The sequence below is a fragment of the Manis pentadactyla genome, chromosome X (genome assembly GCF_030020395.1).
Source record: "Manis pentadactyla isolate mManPen7 chromosome X, mManPen7.hap1, whole genome shotgun sequence".
Taxonomy (NCBI): domain Eukaryota; kingdom Metazoa; phylum Chordata; class Mammalia; order Pholidota; family Manidae; genus Manis; species Manis pentadactyla.
In genome coordinates this window covers 38,339,505-38,365,584 of record NC_080038.1, presented here as the reverse complement: position 1 = coordinate 38,365,584, position 26,080 = coordinate 38,339,505, and the positions used below count along the sequence as shown (strand labels likewise).

Sequence of the window (26,080 nt, the reverse complement as noted above, 5' to 3'; positions counted from 1 at the left end):
TCATTCTCTCCCCATACCATTTTGGAGGGGGTCTCTTCTTGGCTTTCCAGGTTTCTCCTACCCCTGAAGACATGGTCCAAATTATATTTCTTCTTTTAAGATGTTCCTCACCACCCCAGCCCACAGTGATCCTGCTTCTTTGATCTCATTGCATTTATGGCTGGTGCTACTCAGCATATCTTTTTATTCCCTCATGCGTGTGAGTTGAAGAATAAATGAATGAATGAATGCATGCATGAACAAAGGCAGTGTCCTATGTTTGAATTCAGTTTCAATCACTTAGTAGCTACGATACTACTGAAAGGGATTCCTAGACTGAATTTGGCCTTTCTTGATGGGCAGTTCATTATGCTAATAATTGTAATAGTAGCTAATACTGGTATGCTGCCTGCCACATGACGAGTGCCATGCTAAATGCTTTCTATGCATTAACTCAGTTAATCCTCACAGCAGTCCTGAAAAGTGTGAACCGTTATTATTCCCATTTTGCAAAGAAAATTGAGGCACAGAGGTCACCCACTGTGGGACCTGGTCTTGCTGTTTCTGCCCAGTTTGGGGCATTCTCTCCCCATACCATTTTGGAGGGGGTCTCTTCTTGGCTTTCCAGGTTTCTCCTACCCCTGAAGACGTGGTCCAAATTATATTTCTTCTTTTAAGATGTTCCTAAGGAACCTACCCACAATCACATATCAAGTTGTAAAGCTGGGATTTGCACGGGGCAGTCTGGCACTTTCATCATGAGTCAACATTTTGAGTGAAACTAGCTACGGTTGACTTTTTCTTTCTGCCTCTCTAAGGCCTCAGGTTCTTCATTCGTGAAATGAGAATCATTTAGGAGATTCCTGCAGGGATTAAATGACTTAATATATGCTCAACACCAAGCCAGTAAATGCCATGACATTAGTTCCATTCACTTCTCCTCAGTGGCCACATGGAACTTAGATTTTCTGGGTATAGAAAGCATGTGTGTGCCCTTGCAGCTGTCTTGATCAACCTTGTGATCTTTGTTCTCACTGAAATCTTCCTCTTTGATGCTACCCTTTCTGAAAGACTCTCCTCTGGAATGGGGCCAATTGGGGTAGGATTTTAAAAACTTACTGGGTATATACCCCTTCAATTTCTTTCCATTATATGTGGGTTTATACTTATATTTTTCCTTGTTTCAGAAATGGATTTAAGGTGAGTTGCTAAGATGCAAACAATTCTATAACAACATAATATGGATATACAAATAATAAAAATTAGAGAACAAAATAAAAGTAGGGAAGAACTGTGGTTAATGTAGTCTGCATGAGACTTAGGCAGGACATGGCTGTGGCTGTGGCTAGTCACTGTTGCTGCAAATCAACTCCAGGCTGACTGGCCCTGGGAGTGACCATTTTGTGGCCTGGGAGGGACTGTTTCAGCACCTGCCAGAGTGGCTCCCTCCTGTCTGGAGTGAGGAACATGGGTCCTGGACTGGCAGGGAAGTTAGGTTTGTGACTGACAACCAGCTTCCCTATTTTATCTTAACTGATTCCTGCTCATTTTTCCTTTGTTTTTTTTTTAAGTAAAAATGCCAGACTCTTAATAGATGAGCGTATTTACTTTTTGATTTAGTTACTTACACTTTATAGATGAGGATATCAGCATATAGATTTCTTGTATTACTTAAAAGTGCTACTTTTAGGCCAGATGTTCTGTGGTTACATGGTAGGATTCATTATATAATTTAAGTACAGGGTGTTTAAAACAAGGAGCCAGGAACGAGTTCTCATTATATTGTCTGGACTGAAAATGACTTCTCACTGATATTGCAAAGTTTAAAAGTTCTAGCCACTGTCAAAATGCAGCCAGTCTGATTGCCTAGGTTGTGCTTATGAGAAGTGATTTAATCCTCATCCCGGTGCTGCTCTCTCCCAAGCTCAGAATTCTTCGTAGAAAACCAAAACAAATCCAAAAATAGGCCATAACAGTAAAATGTAAGAAATTTCCCTATTTCATATTCTGATAAGGGAGTAAGTCATTATATTCCTTGATGGACTTGTATTTTTTCCTTTTCTGATTTTTTTCCTGGCATAAGAGACCCAGTAGCCTTAATGGCAATCTGTCTGTTGAGCAGAAGAGTCTATCTAGGGGTGTCTGTATGATTGAGTGGTCCTAGAGAAGGGCCACTGTAAGGGTTGTGCAGGTTGTGAACTGCACAACTCTAGGGACACCAAGCATAGAGAGCCTCTTTTGGAGTCCCTCTATCATTGGTTGGGGTATTGGGACAGGGTTTTCAGTTTTTGCTCTGCCACTTTGCCTCTTCTTTCCTCACCAAACATCCACCCTAACTTTGGGTTCTTGATCTCCAAATTAAAAGCTTGTTTTCCTCCCTCCTTCCTTCCATCCCTCCCTCTTTTCCTCTTGACTTGGACACAGTTATTGAGGACAGACATGATTGGATCTCTCTTTTCCTTAATTGTACCCCCCCTCAGTCCCCACACAGATACACATGCCTGTCTGTGGCAGAGCCTGTGGAATTTAGTGAAACACAGCCACACATGGATTCTCAGACTGCTCTAGAGACCTCTTTGTAAGATTGCATGAACAGAGGCAAACTAAACTATGCAGTGTAGAAGAATCCATGTAGATTCTGAAAGTGATTTATTGTATGAAAAGTTGATTTTTGTTTGTTTTTAGAAGTTAGTTATGGTCACAACCATATGTGTGATGGTCTCAGCAAGAGCAAGCCATTTTGAGAAGCAAACAGACCAAAATAGGGAAAGAGTTGTATTGAAATATATAAAACACATATTTTCTGAATTAAAAATTAAACAGGAGGCACTAATAGGAGACTAAACCCTGCAGAAAACTCAGTAGTAAACCAGAGAACTATCTTTAGAAACACCCCGAAACAGAAAAACAAGAAGAGGATTAAAACAATGAGAAAGAAGAGAAGAGATATGGAGGTAGACAGGGAATTGAATGAAGGAACTAAAGTAATAATGAAAGATAATTTTTAAAGAAAAATCCTTTTTCTAAGCAAAAATAAGTCTGGAAATTGAGAGAATTCACTCTGTTCTAAGAAAATATGTGAAAAGAGATCAGTAGATACCCCTTGGTAAAAAATTTAAAGGTCATATATAAGAAAAGGCTCTTCTAAGGATATCAAAGCAAAACATACATAAAGCAAAGCATAAAAACACCACCACCAGCAGTAGAACCAATGACCTAAAAACCAAAAAGCTAATGGCCTCATGTTATGCAACGAGACAATGGGTTAAATCTTCAGTGTTTTGAGAGTAAACAAATTGGGGACAAGGAGTTTTTTGTATACAGGGACAATAGAAACATTTTTAAATCGCCAGGAAAACAAAATAGTTTCTTTAACAAATGACTCAAAGTAATACATTACTTTAGTAAATTACTCCAGAACATGAAGATAAAATGATAATTAAGAACTCAAGGAGGACATCTTATATTAAAAAGCTGGAACACCATTCAACACTAAAAGAGGTTTCTAACACATACACACACATCCACACATGCTTATACATCTAAATTCAAAGGTAAAATATGATTTCAAGACATGAATGACATTGTTAGGAAAACTAAAAAGGAAGATGACATTGTTTATACCACAGATAAAATAGCCAAGGCTCTCAGAGTGGGGAAACCAAGTGCTGAATTCCTCTTATTTCCTCTTGAAAGTAAAATCATATTACATCCTAGTCTTTGGAAATGAGGTAGACACAAGTTTATAATATTTTAGGGCAATTTCAACTTACCCAGGATAGAATTCCAAATAGAATGGCAGAAAATAATAATCATTTCACAATGTATATGTATATCAAATCATCACATTGTACATTTTGAATATATACAATTTTGTCAATTATACCTCAAAATAGCTGGAGAAAAAAAAGAAATTCTGGGGAGTAGGACTAGAGATTGAGGTGAGATTCATTGTATAACTTATACTTTTCAAATTTGTGCCATGATGTATTTGTTCTATAATTTAAAAACCTATTATTGGGAAAAAATAAAACATAGTGCATAGTGTTCCATTTTACAAAATAAAAAATTGCAGAACCCTAAAGCAAACCTAGCATATAGTTTTTATTGCAAAAGACAAGTAGCAGTAGAAGGTAATAGCAACACTACAGGAAAAACTGAAAGCACAACACAAGGTGACCGGGGAAAATATGTCCTAGGAGAAGTCCTGACCATAAATGTAAACTCCTTGATCACCCCTGGAACCATTATGACACATCCCACCTACTGGAGGTTAGAATGTGATCACCTCTCTTTTACTTTCCCATTTAATTCCATAAGCTCCTATGGGCCATATTATCAGGAATTCCTTTTGAGAAATGATCAATATATTCCCCTTGAGACCCCTTTCCTTCCTGTGTCCCCTTAGTTGTTCAGGAATCCCAGGAGGTTTACTTTGTCCAAAGATGGTGTAGCTCCGGGGGAAAAAGCATGTTCTTGGCCCAGGGCAAATAAACTAGTGAAACCGGTGAAGCCAAAATAAGTCAAGGGAAAGGATAAAGTGCGAGAAACCTGTTTATTGCTCACAGGAGGCCTGGCTCCATTCATCCCTCTCTGGCAGCCACACTCACTCCCTGTTTCTCTCCCCTCTTAACTTGTGCCTTCCTCTCCCCTCCCCTTCTGGGAGGAAATCCACAGGTGGAGCCCTAATAACTGACAGGCGCCAGACCAGTTGAGCGGTAGAGGGGAGGAGAGAACAGCTTCTCTCCACCTCTTGTCCCCAGAGGCTGTGGGAAGAAACACCTATTAATATGGAAATAGAATAAGGCCAGGTGAGGGATTCTGGAAATATTGCAGTTTTACCCCAAAGTGGTCAGATCACTGTCAAACACCACTGCTGTGGCTCCTTGCTGTCACAAGGCTGCTGTGAGAGATGGTTTAGCCAGCCTGATGGATCCCACTGCGATGGCTTAGCTGGGCAGGTCAACAACTGGTTTGTGCTGTTGTTTTCAGTTGGGAGAGACGTGAACATGTCTATAAGCTGAAGGGAAGGGACCAATAAGGACCAAGAAATGAAAGGCAGAGCTGACAAATTGGAAAGTTGACAGATAATGATCAGTTAAGGATGAAGAAGCAGTTAAGGATGGATCAAGGCCTAGTTATGCTTTTTCCCACTCCCCTCAATGGATGTTTCAAACTTTCTCACTCTTAAGCTCCTAATCTCACCATTTTCTTCCCAGTCATAAAAGAAAACCTCATCTCAGGTTAGCAGAGAATATAGAGGTCCTGAGATACAACCTCCCTCCTGCCCCTGCATCTACAACTTTGCATTCCTCCTTTCTCACCTCAGTAGAAAAGGTGTCCCCCTGTTGTCCAAAGCTAGTTTCCATGATGGTCCTGTTCCCCAGATACTCAACAAGAGACCTGGCACCTGTCCTTGGCCAAGCACATCCAACCTAGTTGATGTCTCTCAGCTCCATCCTCTTGTTCTATTTTGCAGCCCTCACTGGCATACCTACCCTCACATTGCTTCCTGAATCTTCTGACATCCAACTAGCTGTTCATAGTGATATCTTGCTCAACGTTCTTTAAGAGATTCCCTTCACTGGTGGAAGAAAACCCACTGCACTAGCTAGCATGGCCCCATGTGTGCCTTTCATGATTGGGCTCCACCTGCCAACTGTCTAACTTCTGTCTTGTGTCACCTTTCTATGTTCTAGTTATCCAAAGAATCCTGACCATCTGGGTTCAAATCTTTGCTCCACCACCGACTAGCTGTGTGCCCTTGGGAAATTTGCTGAAAGTCTCTGGGCCTTAGTTCATCATCTGTTAAATGGGAATAATCAAAGTTCTTACTTAAAGGGTTGTTGTGGGATTAAATGGTTTCATACATGTGAAGCAGTTAGATCAGTGTCTGACACACACTAAGCCCGTGAAAAATACTGGCTCCTTTTATTAGTACTTGTATAGCCCCTCAGATGGACCATCCTCTTGCTATCCTTGAATCTTTGAGGATATGGTTCTTTCTCTCATTCTTCCCAACCTCCTTTCCCTCCCTGCCCAATTTTTCTGACTGGCAAATTGTCTTTCATCTTTAAGATCTGCTCCATTATCACCTCTCCTGTGAAGCCTTCCTGGATTTCCCCCTTCATGGATACACATGCCAGACTGGATGGAGGGATACTTTCCCTGAGCTTCTGAACATATCTTTATTGTAGCCTTTTTTCACTTTGTTGACTTGGCTTTCCTTCTAGTCTGTGATTAATCCTAGGGTGCAGGCATTGATGCCTGGGGGTTGAATCTCATCCATTTCTCTCTTATTCTCTATCAGTTTGATGTGGCCTGACATGGAGTATGTACTCAATTAGTGTTTGTTGAATGAGTGAATGAATGGATACCTAGGTAAGAGACATGTGTAGATAGACCCCAATAGAAGGAATACAATTTCTTAGCAAATAAGAGATGTTCAAGTTTATTAGTAATCAATTCATTGTTGATTAAAATGAGACATCATTTCTACCTGTCAAATGAGGAAACACTTTAAAAAATGGTCACATCCATTGCTGTGGGATCTCTCATTGCTGGTGGGAGGGTAAAAGCAACCTAACACCATGTATCAAGATCCTTTAAAATGTCCTTTCCTTTTGCCCACCTAATTGTACTTCTGGGACACTATCCAAAAAGAATAAGTTTAAATAAAGGCAAATGTTTATGCATAAAGATGTTCATTATGACATTATTTATATAAAAATTTGAGGAAAGCCCACAAAATATCCAGTAACAGAAGTATCGTTGAGCAATTTGGTTTCAGAAGAATATGTGATAACATGAAATGTATTAGTTAATGAAAAAAGCAGACTGTAAAATATGTTCCCAACTATTACAGAAAATAAGACCATTAAATCCCCATGCATAAAAAAGTGCCAGCAAAGAAGTATATCAGAATGTTTACTTCATTATATTTGGGTGGTGGGAGCATGTATGGTTTTTCTGCTTTTTCCCCCCCTTGGTTTCATAGATGAACCAAATTCTCTGTTTAGAAATGTGTTCCTTTTATAATGGAATAAAGTCAATAAATTTTATATTTTAAAGTGTGTGTTCAGAAAAGATTAAGAATATGACTATACTTTGCTTGATATGTTTTGATATGAGTAAGTCTTGAGTTACTGAGTTGATTGTAAGCAGCCAGAGGGCACAGACCTAGTCTTGTGTTCAGCCCATTGTGTGATCATACCTGTGAGCTTATATGGGGCCACTCTCCATGTGAGGCCCCCCGCCGCCCCCGATAGTTGCAGGGCTCAGCGTGGCCTCTAAAACATTTGACAACCAAACAAAAAGCGAAACCAGAGGTTTGCTTGGAGTCAGATAATCCCTGAATACAGGGTAGGTGCTAGTGAAAAGGAAGGTCGTAGAAAATGAGAAACTTGGCTTGTAAATGAAATGAATACTCATTCCTTTCTGCCCACAGTGCAAGTTAAGCACCGTCATTCGGACTTCCATTTGCTGCCACAAAAAAATCTTGACATGATTTAAAAAAACCAAAAACCAGGAACACTGTTGTCTTAGTTTGTTTAAATGCGTATTGTACCAAACTGTGTAAAAATTATAGATGAGCGTTTTAAAGGGTTTCTAAAACTCTACCTCTATGGAGGATATTGTTAATAATATACATCGATTGCTCTTAGCTTCGTGAAAAGGCCCCATTTTGTTTGGCCCCAAAGCCGAGCACAGGAAGGCATACTAGATTTCAAAGTAAATAAATCAGAAGTACCTTGTGCATTCCACTCCATGTCAAAACAGGAAGAGCCATAGTATTTGATGTAAAATGAAGATTAGAGCAGTAATAGAGAAAACACTAGAAACTGCTTACATTTAATTGGAATAAGAAAACCGGGTCAGTGAAATTCAATGTACACATACTTCTCTTTGAGAAGATATATCAAAAAACCAATTTGTAAAGCAGATGAATTTGGTACTAATTATGATACTGTTAAAAGATTCTTTCATTTCCAAAGGACCTATTTTAGAGTCTAGTGCACTGGCTTTTCCTTAGAAACTTGACAAATCAGGGGAACTTAAAGCTAAGGTGTCAGGCGCCACTGTCAATTAAAAATGACCAAAATGAAGACAGAGTATCTATATGTAATAGAGAATGAAAGGGCACATCTGATTTGATTGCTGAGAATTAAGCATTTATGCAGCTTCTCAAATATGACCATTATATAAAGGCAGGCACACTTGGAGCTTATTACTTTATCTCTTCAGACTTAACCCTGAATATTACTATTTAAAACAAGCACACCGTTTTCCTTTTACATTCGGCAGATAAAGTCTGGTCTCAGTCATCAAAAACATTTCACATTTTTCCAAGATAAACTTGCTTAAAAGAAGTAACTCTTCTAGTTTAAAACAGCTTGAAACTTTCTTCACTGTGGGATGATGAGAAAATTAAAAATTACCATCATTTATTGAGTACTCAAGAGTTCCAGGAACTATACTAAATGCTTTTCATATCTTGCTAACTTAACTTTCGTTTTTCATTTATTCAGCAAGCTATTGATTATAGAGTATTCACTATATGCCAGGGGTCATTTAAGGTATTGGGGATTCAGCAGTGAACAAAATAGACAGATAACCTCATCCTTTGTGGAGCTTATGTTCTATTAAGGGGATAAGGACGATATACAGAATAAGAACACCAATGATATAGTAGGTGGGTGTATGATGGATGCCACAAAGGGAAAGAAAGCAGAGAAGGGGTTGGGGAATGCCAGACTTGTAGGGGGAATGGTCCCACTTTTGAGAAGGACAGTCAGAGAAGGCCTCACAGAGAAGGTGCCCTATAGGACAGGAAGGGCCCAATTAACTCTCTAGAGGAAGAGCATTCCAGGTAGGAGGAACAGCAAGTACAAAGGCCTTGAAGTTGGAACATGCCTGGCTTGTTAGAGCAAAAGCAAGGAGGGCAGTATGACAGGTACAGAGGGAAAGAGAAGCGAGTCCTAGAGATAGAAGAGAGGAAATACCATGCCTTGTAGGGAATGATGAGGCTTTGGGTTCTACTTTAAGACAGATGGCAAAGTCCTCAACAGGGTTTGGAACAGAGGTGTGACATGATTTGACTTATATTTTAACAGGATCATCCTGCTCACATTCTGTGAAGCAAGTGGTCTTGTCCAATTTCACAGATAAGTAACAGAACCTCAGAGAAGTTAAGTATTTACCAGAGTCCCCACTTATTAGTGAATTCGTGGGGCTGAAATATTAGTCCAGGTCTGTGTAATTCAAAAGCTCACATTTTTTCCCCCATAAACCACACCACCTCCCAATTGCAAACAGGTTTGTGATACAGGATGGAATAGATGATTTTCTTATAGTCTGCAGTGGACCTCTTTTTCCCTTTTCTCTGGAGTTTTCTTGGCTTCTCTGGCAAGGCCACGATTTTGCACAGCTCCAGGGGACACCATTCATACCACCAGTCTATAAATGTACTTCCTAGCAGTGGGCAGTGCCCAGCCAAAATGGCCATACGTAATAGCCTTGTTCTCTGGTGAGATTGAAGACTTTCCTAAATGGTTTGGTACTGTCATTAGGGGTGGCAAAATCTGTTTGGTCAGACATTTGTATTGGTCCCATTTTGATGTATTATTCCATCTCTCCTTCCTATGATCCATATTCTACCAGCTGTTGCTACCACCTTCTGCTCTCTGGCAACATACTAGTCCAATAGTATGTCAAGCTGTGATGCAACTGACAGTAAGGCAGAGTCTCTGGCTCTGCATGGGCATCTTGGGACCACAAGTGTAAGAGAAAGCCTAGCATAGTGTAGGATATGAGCAGGTGTGCCTGGCTTCTGATTAGAGAAAGTGAAACACACTTTTACCTGGTGAATATCAAACTGAAGGAAATGATAAAGGGTGTTAGCCAATTATCATCAAAATTGCTGCTTGGTTTAATTTAGGTTCAACCAGATTTTCTTGTAAAACTTAAGGCCCGTGCTTAGACTCTTGAACCCTGTTTATGTCAAAACTCAGTTTTTAAGTTTGTTTGAAAGACACTGCTTAGACTTTAATGATTCAGTGTATAAGAAAATGTCCTGATTCAGAGCTTTAAGATGAAGTTTTGATTCACCATTGCTTGACTGGGTGACTTTAATGGAATTGTCTTGTAAAAACTGTTTGGCATTTCATGTTTCAGATTTCTGCAGAATTACCTCAGTGCCCTAGAACAGTTTGGCTTTTTTTTTAGTCTTACAACTTAAATCCACACACTGAGAGAAAATTATAGCAGCAGCCCTTGTAACTATTGCTGTGATGATCTGTATCAAATATTAGTGCTAGGAACGTTGTTGAATAAAGGGAAAGGTGATTGCCATTTGAGTGTTTCTGATTAACAGTAATCTCAGGACACCAGATCAATACAATCACAGCTGCTTTTTAAAATGCATTTTTATTTCCCTTAAATGATAGAGCAGGAAGGGCCATGATCAGACTGTGCTTGTAGATTGTATTTTAGGTTCACTCTGAAGGTTTAAGTGAGAAAGGGCTATATTTGATGGCAGTTGGACCTTTGTTTTTTTGGCTGCTTCAGCAAAAATGAAGAAGAGAGTTTGGTAGATCCTCAACAGGTTGAACATAGAAGTCCACTCCTGGGTGTATATGCCCAAAGAACTGAAAACAGTATTTAAACAAAAACTTATACATGAATGTTCATAGCAGCACTATTCACAATAGCCAAAAGGCAGCACATCCCAAATAATCGTCAGTACATGAATGGATAAGCAAAACATGATAAAGTCACAGAATGGAATATTATTCAGCTGTAAAAAGGGATGAAGTATACTGATACATGCTGCAACATGGATGTGGACATGAAAGCACTATGGTGAGTAAGACAATCTTTTGTGTAAATACCGTCCTGTGGGATTCCGTTTTATATGAAGTATCTAGAATTGGCAAATCTTCAGAGATAGAAAGCAGATCAGTGGTTGCTTGGTGGGGAGAAGGGTTGGGGGGAGGGAGGAAGGTGAAGTGACTGCTGCTTTGGGGGGATGAAAATGTGGAATGGACAGAGGTGGTGGTTACACAACATTGTGAACGCACTAAATGCCACTGCTGGTAAATTTTATGTTATGCGTATTTTATCACAATTTAAAAAAATAGGGTGTGCTACTTTTGGAAAGATTCCTCAGTCTTGGTGAAGCCCATTCAAGATTGAGCGGGGGTGGGGGGTGTTGAGTCCTAAGGAAGGGGCATAAGGTAAAAGCATGACTGTGGGACAAGGTTTGCACCTCTTGGTTGGGATCCCTGATGTGGGGACCTGCCTCCTGTGGGTGCACGAATCACATCGGCCACTGCTCCGGGGCCTCTTGGGTACTGTGTGTCTGAGCACAGTTTAAAGGCTGGGCCAGCTTGTTTGAAAAATGCTCACATTAACATATGGAAAGCAGTGGATACTGCGCTGGTTAAAACCCAAGTGTACAGCCACCCAGCAGATATAACTTTTAACTGCACTGAGGCCAGGATAATTTCAGTTTATCCAATGAAAAGGAAAATAAACTTTTATGACCTAGCGGTGCTAGAGTAAATTTAGTTAAAGCTGCGTGGAAAGTTTCTAGTTACTGCAGCACACGTTGTTTTCCCTCTGCCTTGGGAGTGTGCCACTTGTTCTTCTGCACTGTTTTCCATCCTCAAAGGACAAAGCTTTCAAAAATTTTTTTTTCTTACAATGAAAGTAATATTTGATTATTATAGAAATTCAGAAAAAACAGACATTACACATGTATATATAAATATATATCAGGAAATGTGAAGATGGTTTGGCACATATCCTTCTGGTCTTTCTTCCTATAAATAAATATATATAGATACACTGATATCTTCAGTTTCATTGGGATCTCTACTACATTTATCAACATAGCATGGACAGCATCCATACCAGTAAATACCAGTCAACAGTGTGCTTTTCCTGGTTGTATAGTATTCCATTTTGTGCATGTGTCACGACTGCTATTCTATGACCAGTGCTTTAAATAGGGGCTTTCCTTGGAGTGGTTCCTCCATGGTCACTTAGCCCTCTGTCAGGGATGGTTGGTGACTCAAGGTTGCTGAAATTATTTTCTCTGACATACTAATGTTGGCTAGTTATAGTCCTCAAAGCAGAGGTCATGGATAATAAAGGGTATATAGGTCCATAAAAAAATCAGCTCAAACTCACCGCCCTTAGAGGCTTTCCCTGACTGAGCCCCACCCCATCCCATCACAGAACAGTATGCAGGAGGATGGGCTTTGGTTCTAGACCACAGGGGTTTGCATTTGGGCTTTTGTGACACTGGGCATATTAACATTTCTGTGTCTCAGGGTTCTCTTCTGTAAAATTGGGGAAGATACTAGTATTTACCTTCTAGGCCAGATGACATGATTCATGCTAAAGGGTCCTGGCAGCATAGGACCTGGCATCAGCCAGTACTCAACGAATAGCAAGGGTCATCATTATTAGTCACTTCACTGAAGTGGCCCTCCCAGTTTGTGGCTTTGAGAGCTCATTGTATGCTTGGACAGCCTAGATAGATTAAAGACTCTGAAAAGTTCAGATGCCAAAGTGACTGTATAGTGTTTTCCACACAGTGAGCCCCCAGCCAGTATTACTGATTATCTGGCTCCAGACTGACTTGCTGCAATTGTGGGGGCCTCTTGGTTGAATTTGGCCTCCACTTCCCATTAAAAAAAAAAAACAGAGCAAAACAAAACACTCAGAAACCCTGCGAAGTGGATGTAGGTGAAATGCAGTTCCTCTACCTAGGTCAACATTGTAGTTGTGGGCTTTCCTACACTTATCTAAGGAAATTCTTGACTAGGAGAACCCAGAATTCTTAAGTGATAGTGATAATGATAAGAAATATATGAGAGAAATAAAAGCCATTATTCTGAAAGACCACTCTATAGTAGAAGAGCAGATAAAATCTTGTACTCCCTTGTTTATTTGGGATTCTAGGAAACTGAATTATTTCCAGAAAATAGATTTTCTAGAAGCTTATTCATTTAATCACCATAACAGTTTTGATTTTAACCATTTTGATATAATTCTTTCTAGTGCATACTGCATGGTTGATAGCTTTCATATAGAGAATATCTTGAAAACAATTCAGTCAATTTGTTAGGCTTTAAGTCCTCATCATTAATATGTTGTCATTTGTTTTTCTTAGCTCTGCCACATAATCTCAATGCCGTTTGCCTTCTGAAGACAGACAACTGTACCTTTACACAGGTCTTTTCACTTTGAGCTCTTTCATTTTTCTTTCCTCACTGGTACGATGTGTTCAGAAGTGCACTACATAATGTGTCTAATGTACATAATGTGCATAAGCACCACAGAAATGCACATAACTGCTTTCCTTATCTCCAAAACACCTTTCTGGTTTACTGATTCATAAAGTTTATACCCTGGGAAACCAGAACCCCAAGTCTGTTAATATTTTGTGTAAAGTAAGATTAAGAGGCACTGAATGAAATTGTGTATTTAGTGACAGGTATTTTGACCATTCAAGGACTCTAAAAAATTTACTTCCGGGTTGCAGGCTGTTACCTGGTTGAAGTTTGACTCTGGCAAAATGCCATTTTATTTATACACTATGGTGCTTACAGTTTTCCATTCTAGCCCTGGAGCCTTCCTGCTGTTCATAAGTTGAGAAGTTTAAAATAATCACCTGTCCTGTGTGCAGTTAGTAAAAAAGTTCTGTAAAATGGGAGTTGGAGATTTTTAATAGAGAGGTAAAATATTCTTAGATTTAATTTCATGAGTGTTTTCCCATTTTCTTTACAGAGACATATTGATGAGTTTAACTGTTGGGAAACTCACAGACCATGAAGTAATAACAATTGCACGCTACTACCGGGTGCCTGAGGACACATGTCTAGATTCCAGTGTTATCATTGCACAGGTCCATGAACAGCTCAAGAAAAATTATTTTGAGAATTTTGAAAGACTCATTGCTAGATGTGTGTTCCAAGATCGAGAAAAGTAAGCTTTTATTTTATTGATTCTGTTAAAGCATTTACGTTTCTGTGGACCTGAGTAATGCAAGACTTTTTGTCTCATCAGAAAGGGCAAAAAGCATGACATGTCTCATCATGCTGTGCTATTGAGCAAAGCCACCTTAAATCATTTTTGGATAGTATCCGGGTACAAATATTTATAGTGACAGTGAGCTTTGTTTGCTGATGTTGTAGGGGTGTCTCTTGTATCTTCAAAAGAAAAAGATGCCCCTTTGTGCATTTCTGTTTAAGTGGTTTCTAGAAGCTTCCATCTGAAACTTAGTAAATCAAGATGTTAGAAGGTTTAATTCTGAGAAGTCTTCTAACATTATTTTAGTGGTAACTGGGGTTTATCAATATGACTTTGATAAAACAACAGGGAATTTGTCAGGAAACTTCCTACAGAATTTCTTTGAAATTATTCCTTCTTGAAAATAAGCTCAGCAGCATCTATTTCTAATACATTTACCATGTTTGCATTGAGCTGTATTAAGTCATTGTTATAAACAATTGGAACCTCATCTTAATATGCTTTGGTGTTCATCTTACCCACAGACCTGATACAGTGAGAGGTAGGTAATACTCACCTGGAATTAGAAAATGAGTTCTAACTCTATCCTCAAATTTTGTTACTACAAACCACTGCCATTTCTTTTCCCCGTGACACCTTCCCCTTCCCTAAACTCAGCCTGCAGCAAAGCCACAGACCCAGATTGTCTTTGAAGGTCCTATAATTTATCTTAATAATGAACAGGATTTCTTTTTTCATTAATCCATAACATACTTGTTGAGTTTTTATAAAGATGATATTTTTCCATGAGTCTTCAAGCTCTCCTGAGCCTCCGGGAGGACGTGTGGCCTGAGCTTTGCATGACCCTGGGCCTGCCTTTCACCTTGATGGTACCCCTTCCCCAGGGCGAGAAGTGTGGCCCTCCTTCACAAAAGGAACACCTCTTGAGAAAAATGGGACTGCTTGGTCAGACAGCTCTGTGGTTCTTCTAGATCTGATAAGTTTCGATTCTAGATGTAAACATTCTCTCGTCATTTGATAATCTCATTCCTAATAAAGAAGCCCACTTTCTTTCCTGTTGGTTCTAATTTTGCCTGGTGCCTAGAAGAACATTGGCTGAGTAAAAAGATTGGACAAGCATTTTGTGCCCCCAGCAGACTGGGGTAAATGACTGTTGGTCTGTTCTCAAGAAACCATCTGATAAAATTGAGGTGAATGTTAAGGCCCCAGCTGGGGTTTCCAGGTTATAAGGTTTGGGTCCAAGGAAAAGACTAGAAAAACACCCTCAGGCCATGTAATACTTGTGTTGGAGGCTCTAGATGCCTGTCAAATTAAGAGATGTTTTCGAATATCAGAACCACTTTTGACAAGTGGTCAAAAATGCAGATTGATTACTTAGAGCAACACTCATGGCTGGAGCCTTAATAGGCTGTACTATCACCAACCAAGAATCTGAATCATGATGGCAGGGCCTTTGTAAAGACAGCATCATGTGACTTCTGAAATGGAAAAAGTTGGTGAAATGCAATATGACTGTTTTCCTTACTGTGATTTCCAATACCAATTTTCCTACTTATTTCCATGTGCATATTTTTACGACACATCAGTATTTCCTTTGCTATACCATGTAATTGTTGCTTGAGAGACACAAAGTACATAAAAGCCCCTTTATTTTAATGCAGAAAAAAAGTATTACCAAGCAAAGACATCAAACGGCTGTGCAAGTCCTCCAGGTTACCTTTGAATAATGATCTTCTGACATCCTTACTGTCCAGGTGAGCTAGAGCCCCAGCCTGATGGGGTTGTCCTGCATCTTTTTGTTTTAGGGACTACTCCTGGTTTTAAATTTATCTTTAACTACCCTTGATTTACCCTTGACTGTTTTGTTTATATTATTGGTGACACACCTCTGTTCAAGTGTTACAAAAGGAAGAGTTAGTCATATTTTTGAATGTTAGCGTATTATGAAGTATTATTTTATCTTCCTAATCTTAAGGCACACTTACATACACAGAGTTCACTGGGAAAAAATGAAAATTTCAGTGGTTATAGGGGTATGAGATGTATTCAAAACGGTTCCCGACAGCTAAAGATATGAAATCAGAGGGACTAGCATTATCAGCACAGGGTTTGGTTCTATCCTGTTAGAACACCAGATACAAAGTACAGAGGTTGTGATGTTGCAAGAGGAAAGCATAGTGAACTGCTTTCTCAAACACCTCAGTTCTCTTGATATTGAAACTGATTTTGACTCCCTGGCACCACCCTCCTAATCACCCAGACTCTGCTCATCTTTTATCCTTCTTATGGCATCACTCCAGACCCGCCTCTGATTCACTTATCTTGATAATTCTGACATTTTGGGCTGTGTTCCAGGCATTGTTATCATTGCTTTGAATACATTACCTCATTTACTTTGTGAGAACAACTTGGTGAGGTCAGAACCATTATCCTGCTATCTTCCATGAGGATGCAGGGGATTAGAGACATGAATTTTTTTGCCCAAAGTCACACAGTATAGAAGAAGAACTGTGACTTAACCTGTGAACCTTTCCAGTGCACATCTCCAGCTTATAACCATTTTAAATTATTGTCCATAATAGCCAGCAGATTAGAATGTCTTGACAGTTCTACCTCCTTCCTATTGCTTGCATCCACTCTCTCCTCTCCATTCCCACTATCTTCACTCTTGGTCTGACCATGTTTCTTCTTGACTGTTGCAAGGCTTCCATGTTGTTCTTTCTCCCACTGGTCTGTAAGTTTTTAAGTGTATCTTTACATATGGCAGCCTAAGTACCTTCTAAGAACAAAAATGTCTTAGTGTCACTCTTCTACTCACAGACCTCCTCTTGTGTCTCTTCGATTTCTGAGGAAAACAGAAACTCCTTAGCTTTGAACTCCTTCTCCCCTTTTTCCATAATGGGGCTCAGGATTGTCAGTTGGAGCATTGTTCTCAGGCAGGGGCAGGAGTGGGGAGTCTTCATCTGAGACAAAGGAGAATACAAAGGAAGAGTAAAACTAAATCCTATGTGGGAGAACTAGGGTCCCAGGTGTCAGAAGGGGACTCAAGAAGAGGTCCAATCCAGCTGGGTGCGTGTGTGCACTGAATTGACCTGGGGTTATTCTCTAGACTATCGGTTCTGTTTGGTTTCATTTGCTAGCATCAGTGTGAGGGATAAATAGTTCATCCTGGAGTAAAGGACCTGTGATGAAATAAGGAAGCCTAGGAGTCAGGTTTCTCCATAATTATCACATTACCAAAAGTCCCCTTCCCGTTCCCAGTAGTCCAGCCAAATGGGCCATTTAACATTTTAGTATGTCTCCTGCCTTCTCATGTTTTTGCCTTTTCTCCTGCTGTTTCTTCAGTAGGAAATAGCTTCCAATTTTCTTTACCTGCTGAAAGTTTGGTCTTCATTTTTACAACCCATTTCAAATAGCACCATATCCATGAAACCCTCTTGGATTTACTTGGCTGGCAGTGATTATCTCCTCCTAAGGATTCCTGCAGTATTATTTACGTTTCTCTTCTTGTCCTTTACCTTACAGTGAAGATTTGTGATTTGACATTTGATCTACTCACATACAGAGACCTATTTCAAACCTGTTTGATGAACTACCTATAAACAATAATTGGGTTGCACATCTTCACAGTTTTACCCCTACCTCATCTCTTATATTCTTTGAATCCACTTGCTAGCTATGTGATCTTGTGTAAGATTTTTGACCTGCTTGAACCCCAGATTCTTTAACCTCTAGAATGAGATAACGGTACCTACTTTGGGTCGGAGGATGAATTGAGATGATGTATGTAAAGTACACAGCACCTGGTACTAAATATTGACTGCAGAGTGGGAGAGAAGTTTAAGTCAGGGGTCATAGACCACACACTCTGACTTAGAAATGAACTGGTGGAAGAAGCTTGTGTCCTACATAGAGGAAGCCTTGTTTTTAAACAGTTGGATCTGAATGGCTTTCACACATTAAGCTGTCTTCTAGGCAGGAAGCTGTGGATGTTTATTAGATTATCTCTTGATGGCCTCTGGAATGAGTTGTCTTGGAAAGTCCAGTGATGTGGGAGCCTGGCCTCTGGAGGACTTAGATGTTTCTTTTCCAGTACTGAGGCCACCAAGTCATCATCCTCTCGTTTTCTCAGCAGACTGTTTTGTCTTTGCCTTTACGACTTGACATTAAAGGCAGAAAGACTATTCCACAACTTGCTGCGAAGTCGTCTCAGTCTCAGAACACACCCGCCTGGAAGCCCAGCTTAGCTTTGTGGAGGTCGCTTCTCTGAGCTGCTGAGCAGACCATGTTCAGTCTAACTTTGCCTGTAATTGTGCAGTGACCCTTCTCCACACTCAGGGGAAACTTCAGACTAATCAGATTAGAAAATGTCTCATTCCCATTCCCCTCTCCCTCCAATGTGCCCTGCCACGATTTGGGTCACATGCTTGGTGTTTTGCATCATCTCCGCAGATTCCTTTCAAAGACTACCCTAATTCCTAATGGGCCCATCAGCCTGCACTTACATTTATATTCTGCATTCTTATTGTTCCCCACAGACTCCACAGGGCTTTCCAGAGCCTTAACCAGACTTTCTTTCTGTACAGCCCTCCTGTGGCACGCTGAGCCAGAGCCCCTCTCACGTCTGCAGTGTCCTGTGGGAGGCAGCTGTGGAGTTTGTTGATCTGGTTGAGTGCACACTCTGCTCAGGGGCAGTTTTACCTGCCTTGGGATGGAGCTGGGCAGCTGTTGAGCAGCTGTATAGCCCTGCTGTTGTGAATTCAGATCAGGGGATGAACAATATGGCTAAAGATTTGGATGATTTTTTACCCAGTGATTATTACGCATGTATTTCTCTTGATCCTGCGTTTTGGTATTAAGATTTCGCCTCTACTCCATTTATATTTGTGTGTGTGTGATTCAGTTTGGTTTTTTCCTTATTAACACAACTCAAGCTGGGATAGGACTTCAACATCTTTTCACATCTGGTCACCTGAGCCCCTGTCAGTTTCTCTTGTGGTGGCTGGTATGAGGTCACCTTACTTATCAACCAAATTCATTTCACTAATGCACAGAGCATTAGACTTAAATGTTCTCTGTAGTAGTAGCTATTACCCATCAATAACAAGAGTGACGCTCTGTAATGATATCGTGCCAAGGGCCTTAGAATATTTTGTAAATCCTTGAGGATATGAAAAGGCACATTTTAGTTGATGGTAGGCATTATTCCTCATCTCATAAGTGCAGACGTAGAGGTGTACTGAGGCTCTCTCACTGAAGGAGCATGCTTCAGGCCAAGATGAGTCCCTAATGGAATTGGATCAACTCCATAATATACCTTAAACCTTTGTTTCTATCTGAGTTCCAAGGGGTAGGGACTAGGTCTCATTCATGTTTGCAGTGCCAGAGACTTGTCCTGTGGTAGTTCACTGGGCAGCGGGGAGAACAACACGAGAACAACCGTGATATCCACCAGGCCTGCCTCTGAAGTCCAACTCCACTGCCTCCTGCCTATGTGATCCTTATAAACTGCCTCAAGCCCTTTGAGCCTTCACCTATCCAATGTTTCTTTAGTACCAAATAGCAAGAAATTCACAATTAAGAAGTAAAGAGTATGCTGAGGCCATTGCATTCTGTGTGCCTTGTGGGACTGGGGAATAAAGAGGTAGCCTCCTCCCCTAATTGTGACCTTCTGAATCAAGACTTAGAATAACTGGAAATTCAAGTGCAACTCTTACCCCAGCAGCTCTGCCCCAAACTGGCCTTTTACAGGCTGGCTTGGGGCTCCATGGAATGCCTTAGAACTGGCCTCCCAAGAGAGCTGGTGCCTCATCCAGAAATATCAGTGAAAATGGAAAAAGTTAACGGGTCTTTAAAATCATTTCATTGTACTCTACCCAGCCTCACTCTCTGTCCCCCTCCCAGCAGCATGGTTTGGGCTCAGGTGATTTTACCCAGCAATACCTGGCAGTGAGGCTGAAGGACGAGGATTGAGCCATGTGGTTGCCATTGATGCAGTGTTTGGTACACAGTGTTTGCTACACAGACAGGAGCACCTCTCTCTGTCTGTCTCACTCTCTCACACATACGCACACATACCTTGGATGCTTTCTACCTTTTCAAATATAAGGTGCTTTGTAGTTTGAAAAAAAATGCAAAACCATGTAGACCCACAGGAGTACTGACTGTGTGTATGGACTGTTCTGGGCAGCTGTGACCCGTGTCTCTGGGGAGATCTATACTGGGGTGAGAACTGGAATTCAGAGGCCTGGCAATTTTGAGATGATAACTGGAGTTACTCATTGGCAACTTGGGAAGTGCCATCTTACCAACTCTTGAAGTTTTTATGACCAACCAAGGCAGTGGCCCAGAGTGCCGCTTTTTCTCAAGCGTCTGGTCTTGAAGCATTTCACCAGGTATCTCAGTGGGCACTCCTGGGTTTGCCGGCTAATGACCTGAAACCAAACAGAACTGGGTGAGTCGAAAATGTGTCTTCACTGCCCTCCTCCCTTCCAGCCCTGGTCACGTGGCTCAGCCCATTCCCCAGGTTATAAGATGGCCTTTGCAGCAGAGGGGAACCCCTGTCACTCTAGCAAAATACAGCTGCCGCTGCACCTTTTACTCCACAGATGGTGGAAAGAAAGCACATCAGTGTTATTCCCTGTGGCAAGGAGATGGATGGCTTCTGCGGTTTTCCAGCCATTCATCATTTTTGGGGAGGGGGAGCAAGGACACCCATCAAATGACACATTAGCCTCACTAATAAGAACTCCCACCTTAGCAAAGCAGCAGGAGGCCTGCTTGGGGGTCTTTAGCATCTAGAGGGGAACCAGAGAAATTGCCTTCCCTCCCTCTTCTTCTAACAAACATGTCCCTTCGTTTGTGTAGGGAAGGACATGGTGGCTTGCTCAAGTATGAAAGGGAAAGAAGAATTTATGGAGCTTTTAGGAAAACACTTCAGCACTGTGAGAGTGGACTTTACAGGAAGGAGGCTGACTTTTTAACAAGCGTAGAAACACTGAAAAGGCAGAATTAGTGCTGCCCTTTAGGGCAGTCACCCTGGAAGGCTGCACACTGATTGCAACAATGTTGCCATAGCAAGTTCTTCAGGATTGCCTTCCCAGCCTTTTCAAAGGCATTTCCTCCAGACTGGCAAATCTTTGTCTTTGACTGCAGATCAGAGTCTTAGGAGAGCCAAACATCATCTGAAGAAGAGCAAAGTAGGGGATTCAGATGGAGAATTGTTATGCTAACATTTTTCATCAGAAGCACAGCATGACCCTGAAGGAAGGAGAGTCACTTCCTATGCGATTCCTAGAATATTCCAAAGTATTTGGAAAGGATGGACAGGATTTAGCCAATGATGACCTGTAGTTGCAAGGCAGGGAGGACTCCATGACAGGTGACTGTGGTGGTAGTATTTAGGGGTGAAAGTGGGCACTGACCTACTTGTTCCCACCCCCCAGGTAGTCAAGCCATTATCTCTGAACTGCTTCCCCTAGTCTCCTTCTCCTTTAACCTGGACAGTTTTAGAACCTGAGCTATCCTTTCAGTTCTAGCCTCCTCTCTCTTCCAAGCTTGTCTAACAATAATGTATATTTGGTAGAGTGTATATTATAATAGCAAACAAGGGCAGGAAGAATCCCCTCCTCCTAGCGGTCCAGGGAGGAGGCTCTGTGCAGGACTTGGGAGCCGAGAGAAAGACTGGGAGACCACTTCCTCCTCAGCATGCTCCCAGCTAGAGGCACCCCTTCCTTTCCAAGTCTGACCTGTACAACTTTTTACTACCTTAAAAAGCATGTTTCAAGATCTTTCATCTGCATTTTGCTCTGTTTAAATTTTTATTTATCTCGAACTGATACATGCTCATAGTAAAATATAATCAATTTTAGAAAGCGTATTCCAACAGCAGTGATTTCCAGCTATATCTCTCCCCACCTCCCAGACCTATTCACGTGAAGCAGCCACTTGCAGCCCTTCCAGCTGTTTCTGCAGATATTTAAATAGCGTGTGCATACTGCTGTTTCTGTATTTTCTCATTTTTAGATACTGCTACTAACTTCCTGTTATGATGTTTGAGAATTTAGCATAATATTGATTCCCATTATTATTGTCCTTTCTGGATGCTCTTAGGATCTTCTCTTTCTTCCTGATGTCCTGGAGTTTCATCAGGGAGCCTTGCGAGGGGGTGGAGGGGCTATATATAAATTCATTGTGCTTAACACTTTATGGGACCTCCTGGTCTGGAGGCTCTGTCCCTTGGTCCTGAGAAATTTTCCATTAATTTAAAATTATTTCCTCCCCTCTATTTTCATTTTTCCCTTGTGAGAACTCCTGTCATTAAGATTTTGGATCTCCTGAACTTGGGTCTTTTCTCTCCCAAATTTTCTCTTTGTCCTTATGATGTGCTTACTAAGGGATTTGCTCAACTATATATTTTACTGCATCTATTACTACTGTCAGGAGCACATTTTTCATCTGAATGGTCTTTTTATAGTCTTCTGTTCTTAGGCTCTTATCCCACATCATTCCCTCTGCTATCTGAATTGTCTTTGTTTCTTTGATTCCTTTTTAATTTTTTAATTTTTTTTTCCCCTGTGGCTATTTTGGCTTCTGTCCTTAATGTTGGATACTTTAGGGGTAGATCTGGTTCACTTGTGAGCTTCACTGTTCTAGCAGGTCATGTTCTAACCTCATTTTCTTTACATGATCCCCAAGAGTGGGAATCTGGAAATCTTTCTGGGACCATTCCAAGTATGAAGAGAAGAATTCTATCTTCTCCTCCTGGAATAGTAGGGTGGAAGAGACAGGGGAAAGGGAGAGAATTTAAGCATGGCTGCTACAGTTCTAGTAGCAGGAAAAAGGAAGGAAGGGGTTAAGAGGTCCAAGTTCTATGTGGAACGCTCTCCTCTGCTCTTCATTACACTGAATCTCCCCAAGATGAAAGTTTCCTTAGTTGAATTTCTCTGGAGAACAAACCTCATTACCAGCAGAGAAGACTGTGGTGTAGAGGGAGATACTTAGGGCTCTAGCTGCTCTTGGTTTATTTGGGCCTTCAGACAGTCTTTGTTTTTAGTCCCACATCTTGTCCTTGTCTTTATTGGCCCCTGGAGTCTGCAATCGCAGAGCCTCTCAGGAGTTTTGTGGGCCACATTGGCTAATCTCTTAGTGCCCCCTGCCTCTACCCTGTACATTGAGAGCTCAGCTTCCTTTCCTTGGCTCTGCCAAGTCCGTTAGCAATCCTCAGTCTGCTTTCCATCTTGCAAAAGATTTTGAAATCTCTTTTCCACTGTTGTCTTTTTTCCAGCTATCTTTGTCATTGTGAGTTATTATATATTTTTATTCCTTCATTGTCATTTTGTTGAGATTTTGGTGGGAAAAGGAGATAAATATTTGTGATCAATCCATCATGATATATACTGTACCTCTCTGCACTTCCCAAGAGCAAAGAATCCTTCCAAAAAGTACTGGCTAGTTTTATCCCTTCTCATGAAAGATTCTTTGTTCTTTTCTCCCTTGTTCCTTTTGGGGAGATTCACGTATCCATTGAGATCCTCTAAGACAGAACTGAAAAGAAAAACTTGGAGTATCATACCACATTAGCTCAACTCTTCCCTCAGGCCTGGCTCTAGGACTTTGGAAAGATAAAGCCTTCCAAGCACTTGTCCTCAAAAAGATTTTAAACATCATTTCTGAACTGTGTTTTCTTTCATTTATAGCTTTTGATCATTCTTGAATGTCATTTGATTCAGAAATATCCTTCCCAAGTTATCCTTTGAAATGGTTAAATGATTAGATATGTGGAATATGGCATATCATGAATTGTGAGGGAAGAAGGCCAGGGGCCTTGGGGGTAACAGGTAAGCGTGAGTGAATATCAGACTTACTGGTGACAAGGTTAGGTAAGAGGAACTTCAGGAAAGCCTTTCCGAGGGAGTGACATTTGAATTGAGACTTTCCAGACAGAGGGAACAGAGGTGCAAAGGCCTTGTCTTTCTTGGAACAGTCTTGGTATGCTCAGAGAACAAAAAAGGGCTAGTGTACCTGGAATGCTGTGAATGGGGAGAGAGTTTTCAGATGAGACCGGAGAGGTCAGCAGTGGCCAGACTGCGTAGGGTCTTAACCAGCTCTGGAGTTCGGCTTGTATCCTAATGGGTTGGCAAACCACTGGACAGTTGCAAGCAAAAAAGTTATTGATCTGGTCTATGTTTCAGAGAGATCATTCTTGTGGAGGATGGCCCGCAGGTGGGTTAGAGCAGAAGCAGCAAACCAAGATACAAAGCTATTGCTGTAATCTGGGAGAGAGGTGATGGTAACTGGCAATTAGTGAATAGCAGTGGAGATGGAGAAGAGGAGGCTATGATGGTAGAACCCACAGGACTGGTTGGTGGATTGTATATGAGGGGTGAAGTCTGATGTGATCCTACATTTGTTTGGTAATCTTTTGACTGGTTGCAAGATTACTAGGATATGACTAAAACCTCTAGGATTAAAGAAGTGTCTTCCATAATTGATGCAATAGGAATTTACCAACAAGTAAGTTCTGTACTGTACAGATAGAGAAACTTAGCTCATTGGTGATCTCATCCATTCTGGAGTCTGGTGGCTTTAAATACCATCTATACGCTAATGACTCCCACATTTCTATCTTTAACTCAAACCTCTTCCCTAAATTCATATACCCATGCAGACTTATATACCCAACTGCTTACTTTCCATCAAAACGTAACATGTCCAAAACCAAACTCCTGATGTTTTCTCCTAACCTGCAGCCCCTCTGGTCGTTCCTGTCTCAATTAGGACACCTCTATTTTTCCAGTTGTAAAAGCAGAACCCTTGCAGTTGTCCTGCATCCACACATTCTCTCTGTCTCTGTCTCTGTCTCTTTCTCTGTCTCTGTCTCTCTCTCTCTCTCTCTCACACACACACACACACACACACACACACACACATAATCCTTCAGGAATCCTACACTCAAAATATATTCAGAGTTGACTACCCCTCACTGCCACAAGTGGCGTCTAAGCCGCCATTAGCTCTTCTCTGGATTACTGGATTACTGCAGAAGCCTGCAAACTGCCCTTGCCACTTTGGCCTTGCCCCCTACATTCTGTTCTCACTATATCAGCCAGAGTGATCTTTAGGAGACAGAACTTAGATCTTGTAGCAGCTCTGTACAATATGCTGCTGTGGCTCTTAGTTTTCCTCAGTATGAAAGTCAGATGCCCTACATGATCTCATTCTCTGACCTCAGCTCCTACTCAAGAATGTTAGGCTCCATGCTAAAGGAAAGTTTCTTACCAAACATCTTTAATTAATTGAGTTTTAGTTCTTCTCCCAAAACACACACAAATAAAAGACACAATGGTCTAGCATTTTGGCTACAAATATTTCCATAAACAGAGCATGTCCTTTCAGGGAGTTCAAATGACAAGTATGATGTGAGAGCCAAAATTCAGAGGATAAACAGTGGTCGGGGGCAGCATATTGGCGCTGTACCCCAGAATCTTTGGCCAAAGAAAATGTACACAAAAGAATTGCTGAGCTCCCCCTCCCCTCTTCTGATCACTGTTTATTCTGCTTTGTTTAGATTGATGAGTCAATATGATGACTTCTTATAACATTTCATTTATTGCTGCTAATTTTTATTACTGTATAAATATGAGCTATTCTTTTCTTAATGCTATGAGAAAAAAAGTCTTTTGAATGATTACAAGTATATTGTTTTCCTACTTTTTTATCACTGAGTTCTCTTATCATTATCCTCTGTTCATCCTCACAGTGGTAACTTGTGCCCTTTACTTGCTGGTTAAGGAGGCATCCTGAGAGAAGGGCAGGAGCCTGGGGCAGGGAACTTGGAACCATGCCTGAGTGACCACCTTTGTCTTTTCCTTCAAAAAAAAATGGTGTTACATGACCAGTATATATTTAGCCTTAAAAACTTGCAGAATATAGTCAGATTTGGAATAGGGTGGCATTGAGGTATTACACTAAGAAGTATTTTGTTTGTGGTTAGATCATTGTAGCAATTGTGTTGAATCTCAGTGGCCAAAACTCTATTATGGTTAAGGATAAATTTATG

General features: G+C 40.9%; 1 protein-coding gene across 1 annotated transcript in view; it reads left to right on the top strand.

Annotated features, from left to right (window-relative positions):
* Nucleotides 1-26,080, top strand: part of EFHC2 (EF-hand domain containing 2) — a 121,941-nt gene that overhangs the window by 62,019 nt on the left and 33,842 nt on the right. The window contains exons 11-12 of the mRNA XM_057495350.1: nucleotides 13,777-13,974; nucleotides 15,681-15,773. Of these exons, the coding sequence (XP_057351333.1) occupies nucleotides 13,777-13,974; nucleotides 15,681-15,773 (291 nt within the window). The remainder of the gene's footprint in view (nucleotides 1-13,776; nucleotides 13,975-15,680; nucleotides 15,774-26,080) is intronic.